Source organism: Tursiops truncatus, chromosome 6 (genome assembly GCF_011762595.2).
Source record: "Tursiops truncatus isolate mTurTru1 chromosome 6, mTurTru1.mat.Y, whole genome shotgun sequence".
Taxonomy (NCBI): domain Eukaryota; kingdom Metazoa; phylum Chordata; class Mammalia; order Artiodactyla; family Delphinidae; genus Tursiops; species Tursiops truncatus.
This window is the reverse complement of record NC_047039.1, coordinates 85168584-85185697: the sequence shown is the minus strand read 5'-3', so window position 1 is coordinate 85185697 and position 17114 is coordinate 85168584. Positions and strand designations below refer to the sequence as shown.

Genomic DNA, 17114 nt, shown 5'->3' with positions numbered 1-17114 from the left:
GAATGTGGCCAGAGGACAAAGTGCCCCAAAGCAACCCTTTCCTTCACAGTGAATCTCTAAGCATGTGGACTGTCTCCTCTTATCACAAGGAAGTGGACTTTATCTTAGAGCTTTCCTGTAGAAAGAAAATAAGATAAAAGGCAATGATTCCCATGCCTGCATCCTTCTCATTGGCATTTATGAGAAGCAATCAAGAGCAATCACATTACCATGGCAGATTATCAGAGCCTGTAATTCAGTGAAGCTGAATGCAAAAGAGGTTGGTGCAGTTATGGGTCTGCTCATCTAGTCTGCCTGGGAGAAGGGGATGAATGGCTCCTGATAAGCACCACAGCATGCAGGCAAGCAGTCCTCTCTCTCCTGCCTGACGGTCTCAGGACAATGACATACATTCAAACTCCAGTCCCTAGAATTGTGCAGCACCAGGAAACTGTTTTCTCTATTGTCAAACACAATAATATCCCCAAAGGACAACAAAACTTGGCACCTCAAACTTTTTTTTTTTAACATCTTTATTGGGGTATAATTGCTTTACAATGGTGTGTTAGTTTCTGCTTTATAACAAAGTGAATCAGTTATACATATACATTATGTTCCCATATGTCTTCCCTCTTGCGTCTCCCTCCCTCCCACCCTCGCCATCCCACCCCTCCAGGCGGTCACAAAGCACCGAGCCAATATCCCTGTGCCATGCGGCTGCTTCCCACTAGCTATCTACCTTACTACGTTTGTTAGTGTGTATATGTCCATGACTCTCTCTCGCCCTGTCACAGCTCACCCTTCCCCCTCCCCATAATCTCAAGTCCGTTCTCCAGTAGGTCTGTGTCTTTATTCCTGTCTTACCCCTAGGTTCTTCATGACATTTCTTTTTCTTAAATTCCATATATATGTGTTAGCATACGGTATTTGTCTTTTTCTTTCTGACTTACTTCACTCTGTATGACAGACTCTAGGTCTATCCACCTCATTACAAATAGCTCAATTTCGTTTCTTTTTATGGCTGAGTAATATTCCATTGTATATATGTGCCACATCTTCTTTATCCATTCATCCGATGATGGGCACTTAGGTTGTTTCCATCTCCGGGCTATTGTAAATAGAGCTGCAATGGACATTTTGGTACATGACTCTTTTTGAATTTTGGTTTTCTCAGGGTATATGCCCAGTAGTGGGATTGCTGGGTCATATGGTAGTTCTATTTGTAGTTTTTTAAGGAACCTCCATACTGTTCTCCATAGTGGCTGAACCAATTCACATTCCCACCAGCAGTGCAAGAGCGTTCCCTTTTCTCCACACCCTCTCCAGCATTTATTGTTTCTAGATTTTTTGATGATGGCCATTCTGACTGGTGTGAGATGATATCTCATTGTAGTTTTGATTTGCATTTCTCTAATGATTAATGATGTTGAGCATTCTTTCATGTGTTTGTTGGCAGTCTGTATATCTTCTTTGGAGAAATGTCTATTTAGGTCTTCGGCCCATTTTTGGATTGGGTTGTTTGTTTTTTTGTTATTGAGCTCCATGAGCTGCTTATAAATTTTGGAGATTAATCCTTTGTCAGTTGCTTCATTTGCAAATATTTTCTCCCATTCTGAGGGTTGTCTTTTGGTCTTGTTTATGGTTTCCTTTGCTGTGCAAAAGCTTTGAAGTTTCATTAGGTCCCATTTGTTTATTTTTGTTTTTATTTCCATTACTCTAGGAGGTGGGTCAGAAAGGATCTTGCTGTGATTTATGTCATAGAGTGTTCTGCCTATGTTTTCCTCTAAGAGTTTGATAGTGTCTGGCCTTACATTTAGGTCTTTAATCCATTTTGAGCTTATTTTTGTGTATGGTGTTAGGGAGTGATCTAATCTCATACTTTTACATGTACCTGTCCAGTTTTCCCAGCACCACTTATTGAAGAGGCTGTCCTTTCTCCACTGTACATTCCTGCCACCTTTATCAAAGATAAGGTGTCCATATGTGCGTGGGTTTATCTCTAGGCTTTCTATCCTGTTCCATTGATCTATCTTTCTGTTTTTGTGCCAGTACCATACTGTCTTGATTACTGTAGCTTTGTAGTATAGTCTGAAGTCAGGGAGCCTGATTCCTCCAGCTCCTTTTTTCGTTCTCAAGATTGCTTTGGCTATTCGGGCTCTTTTGTGTTTCCATACAAATTGCGAAATTTTTTGTTCTAGTTCTGTGAAAAAGGCCAGTGGTAGTTTGATAGGGATTGCATTGAATCTGTAGATTGCTTTGGGTAGTAGAGTCATTTTCACAATGTTGATTCTTCCAATCCAAGAACATGGTATATCTCTCCATCTATGTGTATCATCTTTAATTTCTTTCATCAGTGTCTTATAATTTTCTGCATACAGGTCTTTTGTCTCCTTGGGTAGGTTTATTCCTAGATATTTTATTCTTTTTGTTGCAATGGTAAATGGGAGTGTTTTCTTGATTTCACTTTCAGATTTTTCATCATTAGTATATAGGAATGCCAGAGATTTCTGTGCATTAATTTTGTATCCTGCTACTTTACCAAATTCATTGATTAGCTCTAGTAGTTTTCTGGTAGCATCTCCTCAAACTTTTTTTTTAAGAAAGGGAAATAAATAATTTTATGGGACATAGGGGCTCAGTGTTTCTCAAGAGCTGTAGTAATCAGCCCCTAAAACAATTTTATGGACTAAGCTAGAGTCTAGAAAGGAAGCCTTGTGTTCTCAGATTTGCAGAGTTATATATAGTGTTGAAGCGCTATGAAATGGCACTTTCAATTTTGCAAGAACATTAAAACATTAGAGTCCCTCTCTGACACAGAGTTTAGCGTTCCTTTGCCTCCCAGCTCCTCCTCTTTATCCTCTCCTTTAGGGAAATTCATGGCTGAGAAAAAGAATAAGATGTCAGGGAGACAGCAATGGCTCCCCGCTAGATAGTAATGGCTGACAAACTGGGCACTTATGGCAGTGTGAAAGGGTGAGATAAGCCACTGCTGCAGTCTCCAGTTGCATTCCACTCAGGGTATTCACTTATTCTGGAGGCTTCATCTAGAAGGCCCAAGTGCTCAGAGTTGGCCCTCCTCTAGCCTGGGGAGAAATTGTTAGGTAGGAAAACAGGCACAGATGAAGGAGCTGAGTTCCAAAAGAAGCAACTTGTCCATGGAAATACAGCTAGCAAGTGGCAGGGTCAGGACTAGAACCAGGTCTCTAGAATCCAACCACTGCTGCAGGCTAGTCTGGAAACCAAAACCGGAAAGTAGGTCCTTGGTGTTCAGAAAACAGTCCATGTTTCAGCAGCATCCGTGTACCAGATAGCATTTGGGTGCATGTGAGAAATGCAAACTCTCAGGCCCTGTCCCAGAATCTGCATTTTAAAAAGCTCCCCAGGTGACTCATAGATTGAGGTGAAATTGGAACAGAGCTTATCATCAATGCCCTCTGCCTTCTTCTCTCTGGGCTTCTCTCAGATAAAGCCTATGCTCTTAGCCACCACTCCAAACAACCAGTCTTCAAGTTACCTCCTGACATTCCAGTGCCCTGACCTGCAAGCACAACCCTTGGAGTCGCCTATAAAGACAGGTTCCTGTGTTAAACCTGTCCCTCCCCTCTCCCATCAGAATTCCCCTGGGCTTCATCCTACTCACTTAGGGCCCTGCTTTCGGAGGTAACAGTATTCCAATAAATTAATCCCTAATAAAGTATTAATTACTTTTAGTATGTTTATATGGTTTTTGTGGTATATGTGTTATTAAATGAATGCTCAAAAAGACAGCATGATTTTATAATGGGAGAAACAACTGTAGGCCATGGCCGTGCCAACTATAAGGATGATTCAACCAGTCTAGAAGGTCCTTTTACCTGGATCAAACACTGCCACTTCCTCACCAGTGACTCAGGGCCCCATGGGAGTCTGTGAGCTAATTGCTTCTTGCCTTACTATGCAATAGAGACCTGCCATAGATAACTTCACTTTGCAATTCGAAATCATGAGGAGTTATTTAGGGATACCACTGAGATGGACCTCAGGAAATACTGGTTAGAAAAACTGAGCCCTAATTTTTTGTATTGTTATTGCTGCCACAAATATTTGCAGAGTATTAGTAAATGGTAACTTGTTCCTGTGTAGCTCACAAGGTACATTCTGGTACTGTGAGAGTCAAGATTTGACTGGAGAAGCATCTTTCAGCTTGACTTTTATCTTACTGCCAGGATTCCGTTAAGGTTCCTCATCTTCAGCTTCCAGGAGACAGTTCTTATCCCCAGCCCTTTTAGAAGTTTCCCACAGCTCTGGACCTGGGAGGTGTTTTTCATTTTGGCTATAGTTAAACATAGGCCTCACTGTAACTTAAATTCAATAACCCTGGAAAAGGGATTTATTTTGAAGTGCCTATTTTACCTCCTAAAAGAGTAGAGAGAGGAAGCAATGGTCATTGGCACTAAGAAGGGATGTTGACCTACTTAATGTGTGTCCATGTGTGGCTCAGAAAAAGCCATCAAAAAGGTACTTGCTGCTCAATGATGAATCTTAGAGATGTCTAAAGGTGTCTTTCTCTTTTAGACTTTTGATGGGTCCTAGCCATGTTCTCCTCTGAGTTTAGAAGCTACTGCTATGTATTGAATTCCAACAGCCTCATTTTTGGCTCTAAGAGAGGAATGACTGGACCCAGATGGGATAGAGAAGAGTTGTTCTCTTTGCTAAGCTGTTTGGACAGCACTGAGGGTCAGAAAGCCTTTATTAAATGGATATATGTCCTATATCTTTCCAAAAAAAGTTTGAGGTAGCTGAAAACAAGAGTCATTGCATACACCTTAAACATTTCCCTTTGAAACTCATCTTCCCTTGCCACCTTTGTAAGTGGAGCTGAGCCAGTGCTGACTGCCTTCCTTGGGACCATCTCTGTGCCTATGTCCAAACACTGGGGAGAACACATGAAGGATGCACAAGGATGTCTGCTGGTACCTTGAGCCCAGCCTACAGCCGACTCACTGATATAGTCCAGAAACAACTGCCTTTAAATGATTTTTGCCTGAACTGCCTCCTGGGATGGGAGTGAAACATGAATCTCTGGAGATATATTAATAAATCAGATTACAAAGATCTATTACATATGCTTCCCATTCCATTTACTGAACACCAGTCTATGGACTTTAAAGAGACCTGAACTCCCTTTTCCCCAAGAGTGCTGGATCTCTTATTTGCACTTCCTTAATACGTACTCCCAAATATGAAATAACGCCTGATCTCTGAAGAATATGATAGTGATCATGACAGAAAGAATTAAAAATGTTCACACAATGATTAATGAGACCCCCAGCTCCAACACTTACTGGCTATGTAGACTGGATTAAGTTACTTTGACTCTTTGAGCCTGAATTTTTCCATCTGTTAAAATGGAATACTACCACCCCCCTCAAGGTTATTATAAGGGGTAAAATGTATGGAGAACAATAAATACAATGCTTACACAAAGAAGTCATTCAGTTATTGTAAGAGAAATGAACCTTGACTATTTACCTTCCCATTCAATTCATAGTCGCTCTGGTTTTGTTGTTGGATTTAGAAGTAATGAAAGAAACTGGTAGATGAATCCACTGGAAAGATGTCATGCTCTCTTATAAGAGTGTCTGCTTCCCCTGGTCTATTCTCTGCAGGTCAGTGAGATGTCAGCAAGGCAGAGCCAGCAGCTGCCCAGCTTGTACTGCCCTTATTGTCCAGGTTTCTGTTCCCTAAACAAAAGCTAGCTGTCAGCCTTAGTGTTTCCTGTCTATTAATGAATCATTTTTCACTTTTCTTCTCTTCGTCTTAAACATAGGAATGATCCAGAGAAACTAGATGCCTTCATCATGGACAAAGCCCTTCTGGATTATGAAGTGTCAGTAGATGCTGACTGCAAACTTCTAACTGTGGGGAAGCCATTTGCCATGGAAGGTATTAATCAGTCATTCTTGATTCACTTTTACTCAGAATGTGCTCAGTTTGCCAACCTAGCAAGTCACAAATGCCAATGTCAGAGGCAAAGAGCTATTCATCTTCCCTTGTTTTCATTTTCAGCTCTTAAGCACTCAGCTATTAAGTTGCTGAAGTTAGGTATTTATTTTCTACCTACTCCACAAACATATTGTTATCCAATTGTTAGAAAAACAACAACCAAAACGCCATTGTTATCCAAACAATGTTGCTTTAGATATCTGGGAGTGGTGACAGTATAATAAATAGGGAGTCCAGTTTTAATTTAATCTGTATTTTCTAATGTCCAAATCCTGTAATGAATCTGATGCTAAAACTAGAATGATTGCATTACAACTGGAAGGACCCCAGTGTTGATTTAATCCAGTCTACTCAGTTTTATCCACAAGAAAACCCAGAGACATTTTACCACTTTCTCATAATCACACAATTAGATGTTAATACTGGAATTAGAATCCAAATCTCATGGTCCTTAAATAAATGTTTCCACTAGTTGAAAAATAAGTAGAAAAAAATCAACGTTTGTGGTTTAGTAACCTCTAAGAGTCCTAAAAAAAACCTTGTTTGGGACCTTGAGTTTGTCTTTCTTCCCACTGGCAGCAAATTTTTGCTTTCAATTTGGTCAACCAATCAATCAAACTTCAGGACCAAAGAAAGACTGCTTTGTCAGTAGCTCCTTGCATCCTGGACAACAGTTGATATATGGAGCTGGTAGTTTGAACCAGCAAATTTCACATCTCCCAGTTCCCAGCTTCCCTCCTCTGACAGTACATGCTGGTTCCCAAAACAAGCCATACTCACTTGTCAGAAAGCACTTTGACTTGAAACAATCCCACGGGGGTGCCCAAGTTCTATTTCCAGAAAACTATACTTTCCTATATGTAAATTAGTATATCGAGACTATTCAGATTCCAATTCCCCAACCACAGTTGGTCCCTGTCTCCCCTAAACACAACAGGAAATTTTTTACTTCAGTCTTCGTTTTTGTGATGAATGAGAATGTAACAGCTGATGCTGTTTCTTCAAGCCTTCTCCTAAGAGCAATCAATCCCCTCTCCAGGCAAAGCTACCTCCACCTGAACCAGGAATTGAACTCAGGAAGAGAGAGATTTAGTGGTAGGGATCTTCTATTAAGATGACAGTCTGACACAAGAGAGAGGAGATATGGGGATATATGTATACGTATAGCTGATTCACTATGTTATAAAGCAGAAACTAATACACCATTGTAAAGCAATTATACTCCAATAAAGATGTTTAAAAAAACATTACCATCGACCCAGCAATCCCACTACTGGGCATATACCCTGAGAAAACCATAATTCAAAAAGAGTCATGTGGGCTTCCCTGGTGGCACAGTGGTTGAGAGTCCGCCTGCCGATGCAGGGGACACGGGTTCGTGCCCCAGTCCGGGAAGATCCCACATGCCGCGGAGTGGCTGGGCCCATGAGCCATGGCCGCTGAGCCTGCGCATCCGGAACCTGTGCTCCGCAGTGGGAGAGGCCACAACAGTGAGAGGCCCACGTTATCGCAAAAAAAAAAACCCCAAAAAAACAAACAAAAAAAATGAGTCATGTACCAAAATGTTCATTGCAGCTCTATTTACAATAGCCAGGACATGGAAGCAACCTAAGTGTCCATCAACAGATAAAGAAGATGTGGCACATATATACAATGGAATATTACTCAGCCATAAAAAGAAACGAAATTGAGTTATTTGTAGTGAGGTGGATGGACCTAGAGTCTGTCATACAGAGTGAAGTAAGTCAGAAAGAGAAAAACAAATACCGTATGCTAACACATATATATGGAATCTAAGAGAAAAAAAAAAAAGGTCATGAAGAACCTAGGAGTAAGATGGGAATAAAGACACAGACCTACTAGAGAATGGACTTGAGGATATGGGGAGGGGTAGGGTAAGCTGTGACAAAAGTGAGAGAGTGGAATGGACATATATACACTACCAAACATAAAACAGATAGCTAGTGGGGAGCAGCCGCATAGCACAGGGAGATCAGCTCTGTGCTTTGTGACCACCTAGAGGGGTGGGATAGGGAGGGTGGGGGGGAGAGAGGTGCAAGAGAGAAGAGATATGGGAATATATGTATATGTATAACTGATTCACTTTGTTATAAAGCAGAAACTAACACACCATTGTAAAGCAATTATACTCCAATAAAGATGTTAAAAAAAAAAAAGGATGACAGTCTGATGTAGCAGGCCACAAAAAGAAAAGCCAAAGAAGAACTAGAAAACCAAAGAACATTCATTATATAACCTCATTTTGATGTAACAATGGGAAAATTCCCATTTTTTGTGGCATCTAGGGATATGGAAGAGATGTTACTTTTTTTTTTCTGTCCTAGATGCACTGGGTAATTGAGGTCCCTTTTGCCAATAGCAGCTGTTAACAATGAATTATTTGTAGTGGGCAAAAGAATGAAGGACTCTAGTTTCCACCTTTGTCTTAGGGGCCAACTCTATCTTGTCAAAAGGCAGTGGTGAGATGGCTTGTTTGCCTCTGCTAGACCCCAGTGCCAGATGCCACACAATTAACTCCCCACTGGTTTCCTGTTTACATTTCCATCTGTGCTCCTGAGACTTGGTGTCTTGCAGTTCCCATCATCTCCAGATACCACATTGTTTTCAAAGGGGACAAATACAAAATGGTGCAAGGAAGTGCTCTCTCTGCAAGAGAGCAGAGAGACTACAGATTTGAATACAGAGAACGGTCTCATCATTGTTGGCTTATTCTAAAAAAACCATTGCAGGTTTATTCTGGGTGAGGTGCAAATCAGAAATTTTAATTCAATACTGCCTCTGTGAACAAGTTTACAACCTAAAAGCAGAACTTTGTAAAACACAAAGGGAGGACACGTATATTAAAAACAACATGATAGAGATACTAGTAAAAGTCTTGATTGCTGCTTTTAACAAAAAAGTTAATGTCATAGATTTTTATGGAATATTTCTCTCTTCATGAAATTTTAAAAAAATATTATATGCTTTCCTTTAGCAACATTTAGAATTTGTGAACTTATGAAAATGTGGACTTTATTATTAATTAATTAGACTTCATAGGCATAAATATATCATAAAAGCAATTTATGAACAATTTTTACCCATTTAGCTTACAGGAATGTTTCATATGTCTATCTGTATCCTGTCATAGGACCTAGTATAATGCAAAGCATATAACAGTTATGTAATAAATGATGTATTACGTATTATATAATCATTAGGTTGTATTTGAAATAAGTACCTAATTCACTTATTGTAGGTAATCAAAAGCACCCTGAAGGTCTGCATACACTTTCCAAAATGCTTAAATGACTTTGGGAACTTAGGAAAGAAAACGGAGTCCATTGATTCCTTCATGCTGAATATACATTCGCTCTCTGTAGTAACGACATTATATCAACTCGGTGTGACTACTGAATACCCCTCCCAACTTCACCATCCTGCATTTATTTAAGGCTTAAAGGTCAAGTGGGACAAATGAAAGATAATAGTCCACACTGAGTTTGAAACCTTTTTGTAAGTCTTCAGTGCAGCAAACCAAAACTATTAAGAATTCAAGAGCATGTGGAAAGTCTCTGGTCATATTAAAAACCATACACCAGGGACAAGAAGACATATTGTGTGCTCTGGAAAAAAAGAAAGTGTTGAGATAAATGAATACATGTCCCAAATTTATGCATTGGAGTTAGCTGACAGTAAAGGTCAAATGAGAAGAAAGAGTAATGGAACTGCACAGTACTGATTTGTGACCTTTCTGCTGAAGACTGCGTGTTTTTGAGTTTGTTCTGTTACTTGCTTTCCACTAATTATTTAATACAGTGTTTGGAGCACTAGCTCTGGAGTCTGAGTACTTGGGTTAGAATAGAGTTTCTGTTACTAACTGTGCTACACTGGGCAAGTCACTTAATCTGTTCTTTAGCTTCTTCATCTGCATAATGGGTTTGTGAATAGTACATCTATGACAGAGTTGTCATGAAGAGTAAGTAAAATAATGTATGTTAAGCATGTACAAGCACACAGTAAGTGCCCAATAAATTATTATTATTATTCATTATATTGAATTAATAGATTGAGACCAAGTCATTATAAATTATCCTAGGATAGATAGCGTTCGTATATCTCAGCTTCTCACACATACTTCTCTCTCCACTTTGATGTGCTGGGGGTAAGGGAAACCCATTTTTAAAGTCTCCTTTAAGGTTAGGACTATTCCAGTATGTTCTCAACCATTGCCCAGCAGTAGCTAAATACGGTATTCCAAGGCCAGACCGTAAAACGAAATTAATTTTTCTTCCTGAAGTCTTTTTAACCCTATCTAAGATCTTATTTTAAAAATATCTATTTTCCAACCACATTTCAGGAAGATTTTTGAATTCTATGAATTTCTAACTATACATTTGCTAGCCAAAATATATTTCCACCACTCTTAGCTGAGTAAAGCTGATTTACCCATGGGGAAAAGATCAGAATTCTATTCTGAAAATTGTTCTCTTGGGCTATTAAGCTGCATCCAATTTCAAGGGTGCCTGAAGCCTTCATCTCTAGGGTTGAAGGATTCCATTTTGCTTCATCTATCAACCACAAAATAGTCAACCTCGTCTTTATTGCAAAGCCACGTTTCTAATGATAATGAAAGCAACTCAGGCTGCTAAGTTGAGTCAGCAATTTAAAAATAAGAATTCTTTGACCAATGAACACAATCAAATTTGAAAAGCAGCTGATAAAGAGGACAAAAATGGTTTTACTATTTTATGTTTCTGAATAAAATTGATTTTTATGTCTTTTAACACGTACCTCTTCTAATTGCCACATAACTTTGTTTTTCTGTTTCTCCCCTTGTTCCATGTGCATAGTTTGTTTTAATTAGATAATAATAATTTATGCCAATAATTATTAAAATATCAAGATTTAATATATGCATTAACATAGAAAATTTTAAAGAACAGGAATCTATTTTTAGTGGTCAATTACAAATTAACCTTGACATGATGGAATGGAGTGATTTAATATTTATTATCTCCTATGTAGCAATTTTTTATAAATGTCTCTGCAACTTCAACATAGCTTTTTCCCTATGGCAATTTTTATACTTTTGTTGTAGTGCCAAAATTCTATTCTTAGAATATTTAAATTTATCGTAAATATTAATTTCCAATTTTTAAACTTTCTTATCATGCATTTTGGTCTCATCTATCCAAAATACCACTATCAAGAATCACTCCAAGATGCCTTCTCTCATCCTTTCATCTGGTAGCAAACTCTCTCCTCATAACAACCGTTTTCTTCATCCTCTTCATTGCATCTTTGTCATTATATTTTATGTTTATTGAATTTATGACTCACCTCTCTTTTCTTCTCAAGCAAAGTCCTATAACATCCTACCATGCTGTGTAGTTATTTATGTATGCCTCATCTCCCCCGTGCCACCATGAGCTTCATATGGATAGACTTCGTGTCTAATTTAACTTGGTAAATTCCATAGCACTTGGCAGAGTGTCTGGGACAGAATAGCATTCAACCCCTATCTGTGGAATTAATGAATAGATGAATGCAATAAATGCTTATCAAATGAAAACAATTCTGCCATGATTACAGTAACCTGTGCTGGAATTACTGGCTTTAAGGGGATTTTTAGGAGAAACAATATAGTCAGGGAGGGTCCTTGCTAGTTAATTTCCTCATTTATGTACAATCATATACCAATTGGGGCTGTACTTACACTATATTTATACAACTTATTGAAAAGTTTATGACAAAATCTGCCCGTGAATAATATATATTTGTGTCTGTTGAATTCAAACCACCAGTTTAGATGATTGTAGTTTTTTACTGCATTGCCTGGTTTAGGGAGATTATATCAATATGATTGTAGTGATAGGGCCTGTTTGAAGGGGAGGAATAGGTCAAGTACTCCTTTGCCTTGGTCACATGCTATAGTGGATACAGTGGAGGGAGCATTGGTTTTAGACTCAAACAGACCTAATTTCAAATGCTAGCTTTGCCATCTATGAGCTGTGTGAACTTCCGCTGTATATTTATTCAATCTTTAAGTTTCTATTCTGCATGGGTTCACATAGGGGTTAGACACATGTGAAATGGTATCTGGCACACAGTAGGGCTCAGTATGTTCTAGTTCTCATTATTAGAATCCCAGAGTGATTTAACTGACCTACATGCCACACTCCAGTATGCAATCTTAGACTAGTGCATGATCTACAAAGTAGGGTAAGATAAGTAAAAAGTTTATTATAGAGCAGTACTTGGTGTATAGTAAGCCCTCTGTAAGTATTAGGAATTGTTGTTGTTGAAAATTATTGCCTCCAGGGGAAAAAATATAAAATATTCAGCAAACCTGGCCTAATGATCCTGACCATCAACCCATACCCACCAGATAGTTCCAAGATCTTCTACTATTTGTTTGTATAAGTCCCAGTTCTTCTCCCTCAAGCTGGTACAAGCTGGGATGTCTCAGTTGTAATGAAATAATCATTATGCAGTGCATTGTTTAATATCTGTCTCCCTAAGAGAGTGTACACTCCGTGACAGCAGGGACCATATTTACCTTGCTCACTGCTAAATCCCAACCACTTAACACAGTGCCTATTCACTCATAAATATTCGTTGAATGGATGAATGAGTGAATGAATAAATGTGTGAATTAGTCAGTGAATATTATCATACACATGACTAGTATTGTGCCTGACATGTAAATAGGTACTGAATGAAAATCTGTGCAACTGAATTTGTCAATAGCATTCATTATAATAAAAGTTTCTAAAGAAAATCGGTTACTTCCTTATAGTTACCCATTACTTTAAAAAAATATTATTTCATGGTAGAATCAGCAGAAGAACAGACTGCCTGTGTAAAGCCTTTTATTGTCAGTCTTGCCTTTCAAACCAAAACTACTAGGCACAAAATAGGCACTCAAACTAGCTCTTTGAATGGAAAATTCTAATAATGCTCTTGACACTGTAATCATTTCCTTGACTTGCCATTGTTAAGGAACAAACAAAATTACCAGGGGGAGAAAAACATATAGCTCTTTAAAATGCAAAAATTTTTTCTGTATTACTTATTTCCTCTCTTTTATTAGTTATACACAAATCTCAAGCCCTATATTTTTTAAAAAAGGATTTGTGTACCTGTAATTTAAAAAAAGAACAAAAACTAATGTCCTTGGAAATAAATTGTAAGATGGAATCATTATAGCAAGTATTTGTTTCCATGAAGTATCTTTGGATTCTTGACAGCCTTTTGGTCTTTATATGTGAAAAAAGGAGCTAGCTATAGTTTCAGTTTGTCTTCCTCAGTCATCTTGAGGGCAATACATCTTTTTTCAACTATGCTATCCAATAGCTACAGACAAAATGTAGGTAATTAGCTCTTTCACATGGCTCTTCAAAGAGATTAACAGTTTGGAAAGCAAGTAAAGCCCCATACTAAGTAAGGATACAGAGTCCAAGCTAATTAATAAAACTCTGACAACAATTACATCTTCTTTATGCTCCTCCTTCATCCTTTCCCCTTCCTCTCTTGCCTTGAATAACAATTGTCACAGATATTTGGTTTATCAATTCCTTGATTTTTTTCTGAATATACTTTTATCAAATACATATGAATTCTTAAAAATACAGTGTTTTGTTTTGAATGTTTTTACATTTACACAATGGATTCAGGCTATAATCTTCTGGGATTGATCTTTTTCATTCAGTGTTGCTAAGAGTCATCCATATTATTCCATGTTATTCTAGTTCATATGTTTCACACTATACAATATTCCATTGTGTAAACATTCCATGATTTATTTACCCATTCTCTTGTCAACATTTGGGTTGTTTCCAATTTTTGCTATTATGAACAATGCCTCTAAGAACATTCTTGTACATATGTCTTGGTGTGGTTATGGAGGAGTTCTTTAGGAATGTATTTAAAGTTGCTTGTCTTAGAGCTTATAAATCTTCAACTATACAAAGTAATAGCAAACGGTTTTCCAAAGTGGGTACATCAATTTTCATTCCCACAAGCAACGAGTAAGTGATCTTATTGATCTACATTTGTACCAACACTTGGTTTTATCAGACTCCCTTTTTTTGACAAGTTTTTGTTGATGTTTTAGTACTTATGCTATATTGTACATTCACATGGTCTCATTCTATTATTGAAAAATAAAAGTAAAAAAGTGTCATGCATGACCAGTGATAAGAGTATTTCATAAACCAGGGATTGTAATTCATCTAATTTTGTGTATTTAAGGTCCAGGGGAGGGGTTCTGGGAGAAGTAGATAGGGAATCCTAGCCCTGGTAAAGACCTCAAAGATGGCTTCGAAAGAATATCTTGAAGGGAAGGGCAGAAAGCCTTGGAATACAATGTGCCCCAGTACACAGTACACAGCTCATTCCTCTCCTTTCCAGACTCATCTCTTTTACTCAGAGAGGTAGCAGATACAAGGTAATCATACCTTGGACATTTTTTTAACATCTTTTTTGGAGTATAATTACTTTACAATGGTGTATTAGTTTCTGCTGTATCACAAAATGACTCAGCTATACGTATATATATCCCCATATCCCCTCCCTCTTGCGTCTCCCAACCACGCTCCCTATCTCACCCCTCTAGGTGGTCCCTAAGCACTGAGTTGATCTCCCTGTGCTATGTGGCTGCTTCCCACTAGCTATCTATTTTACATTTGGTAGTGTATATGTGTCCATGCCACCCTCTCACTTCGTCCCAGCTTACCCTTCCCCCTTCCCATATACCTTGGACATTCTTGAGTCCTTTGAAGGAAAGATGGTGAAAGCTCACTATGCCCTTGTTACCAGGCCTGACAGCAATATCACGCAAGCGTGGTGGCAACATCTCAGGAACCTCTCAGGTGAAACACTCATCTGAGATTATATTTTCTCCTAGGATACGGCATTGGTCTCCCTCCCAACTCTCCTTTGACCTCCAATATATCCGAGCTAATCAGTCAATACAAGTCACATGGGTTTATGGATGTGCTACATGAGAAGTGGTACAAGGTGGTTCCCTGTGGCAAGAGAAGTTTCGCTGTCACTGAGGTAAGGGAAAAACTGCTGATAATGTTGATGCTTTGTACAGATTTACCTTGAAAAATATGAGGAAATGCTGTCATATGTGGCCAATAATCCAGGCTATTACATCTCCTAAGACTCACCATGGTATTTAGATTACTCCTAATTTCACTTGAAGGATGGCTATTCAGTAGGAATTTTCCGTAAGACAGATTTGTCTTGGATTTAACTGTGATGCTATTTTGATAAGTAAATGTCTGAATTTCTATTTTTTGCCTATATGTTATATCCACAAGCGCAGAAGAAATGCTGTTCTGCATTACAGTAATAGTATCTGAGATTGACATTAACAGTGTTTGGTTTAACTGTTAATTGCTGGTCACAATGTGGACTTCAAAATATTCCCAGGATCTAACTTCCCAGTGGTCCAGTGATGAATCCCGCTTAGAGCAATAGATATTAACTTATAACTGGTAATTCTTAGATAATCCTAGATTTTTTAAACTGAAAACAACCAATTCCCTTCTTTTAGTGATGGAAAACTAATATCTAGAGATCCTGAGTGATTTGCCCAAGGCACACAAATAGTCAGAATCTACATCTTTTTATTGCAATGCTCTGCCTTTATGATGTAATTAGAAGGAAACCTGCAAAGTGAGCCAGAAATTGGCTGATTAAGATAGGAGACTAAAAGGTGTAACAAGAGCCACAGGCTCCAGTATTTAAAAGAGAAGCCAAATAAAGCAGTATGAGGTCTGCCTGACATTTAAAAAAAAAATCTAAAGCCAACAATAATGACTCCAAATAGCCTCTCTTCGCCAACAACTTTCACATTTGTATTTCAACACCAACTCTTCTTCTGGGCTCCAGAACCATATATCTACCTTCCTATTTGACATTTCCACTTGAATATCTTACAGGCATCTGACATTTAACTTGTCAGAACTGAACCCTGCTCTTCTCTCCTAAATCTGCTTTTCTCTCTGTGCATCACATCTTGGATAATGGCACCTCTGTCCATCGAGTATCTCATTCCAGAAACTGGCAGGGATCCTTAATGCCTCCCACATCTCACCTTCTGCATCCATCAACAAGCCATATCTTTTCCTCTATAAAATATGTCTCAAATATGCCCATTGTCATCTCCACTGTCATCACTCTAGTCCAAGCCATCATCCCTCACCTGGACCACTGCAAAAGTCTCCTAACTGGTCTCTCTGTTTTCATGCCTGCCATTCTCCAATTTGTTTTCCATGTGGCAGATCACTCTCCTACTTAGAAGCCTGCGATGGCTTCCCATGTTAATTAGGGAACAATCTGAAATGCTGAACATGGCCTGCAATGCCCTGAGGGACTTGACCCTGCCTATTTCTTCAGCCTCATCTCATGCAACTTTCCTCCTGGCTCATTACACCCCACCACAATGGTCATTCCAGATGGAGATACACCAGTGGCTTTCCTGCCTTGACGTCTTGGCACATGCTGTTGCATCCTCCTTCCCAGATACTCTTCCTCTTCCCACCCCCCGACATTTACCTAGCTAATGCCTTCTCATTATAAACTCCCAGCTGAAATCTCCCTTCTTCAGAGCCTGCCCATAGTCCCTGATGCAACCTGAATCATATCTCCCTTTATAATCTCATATTATATCTTATTTAGAAGATGGTCATTGAGCAAAGATTTAAAGGAAGCAAAGAGGAAAATAAGAAATTAGGGAACTAGCATGCTCTGTTTCTTATCACATGACAAAAACTGTATTAGGGACATTAACTCATTGGTTCTCACTACAACCCTGTAAGGCAAGCATTTTTATATTTTTTTGGAGATATTTGCATGGCTTTTCCTAAAAGAAATAAAATTGGGCTTACACTGGTCAGCTGAATTAATTCAGCCAAGAAAATAAACAAACCAATTGCTTAAACTGTGCAAAGAAAGCAACAATCATTTCATGTGTCCTACCATTTGTTGTGACCATGGTTAACTCCAGCCAAAATCTCCAAGTGATTCAAAGTTGACAGCAAGACATTAGACAAGGCGAAGGGAGCCTCCTCGTCATGCCCCCAAAGCCAGCAATACAGAATAACTGGCACCTCCCTGATCACAAGCATACCTCT

The 17114-nt window shown here is 38.7% G+C and overlaps 1 protein-coding gene across 1 annotated transcript in view; it reads left to right on the top strand.

Annotated features, from left to right (window-relative positions):
- GRIN3A (glutamate ionotropic receptor NMDA type subunit 3A) overlaps nucleotides 1-17114 on the top strand; it is a 150945-nt gene that overhangs the window by 101054 nt on the left and 32777 nt on the right. Inside the window, exons 5-6 of the mRNA XM_019948871.3 lie at nucleotides 5789-5904; nucleotides 14876-15027. Coding sequence (XP_019804430.1) covers nucleotides 5789-5904; nucleotides 14876-15027 — 268 coding nt within the window. The remainder of the gene's footprint in view (nucleotides 1-5788; nucleotides 5905-14875; nucleotides 15028-17114) is intronic.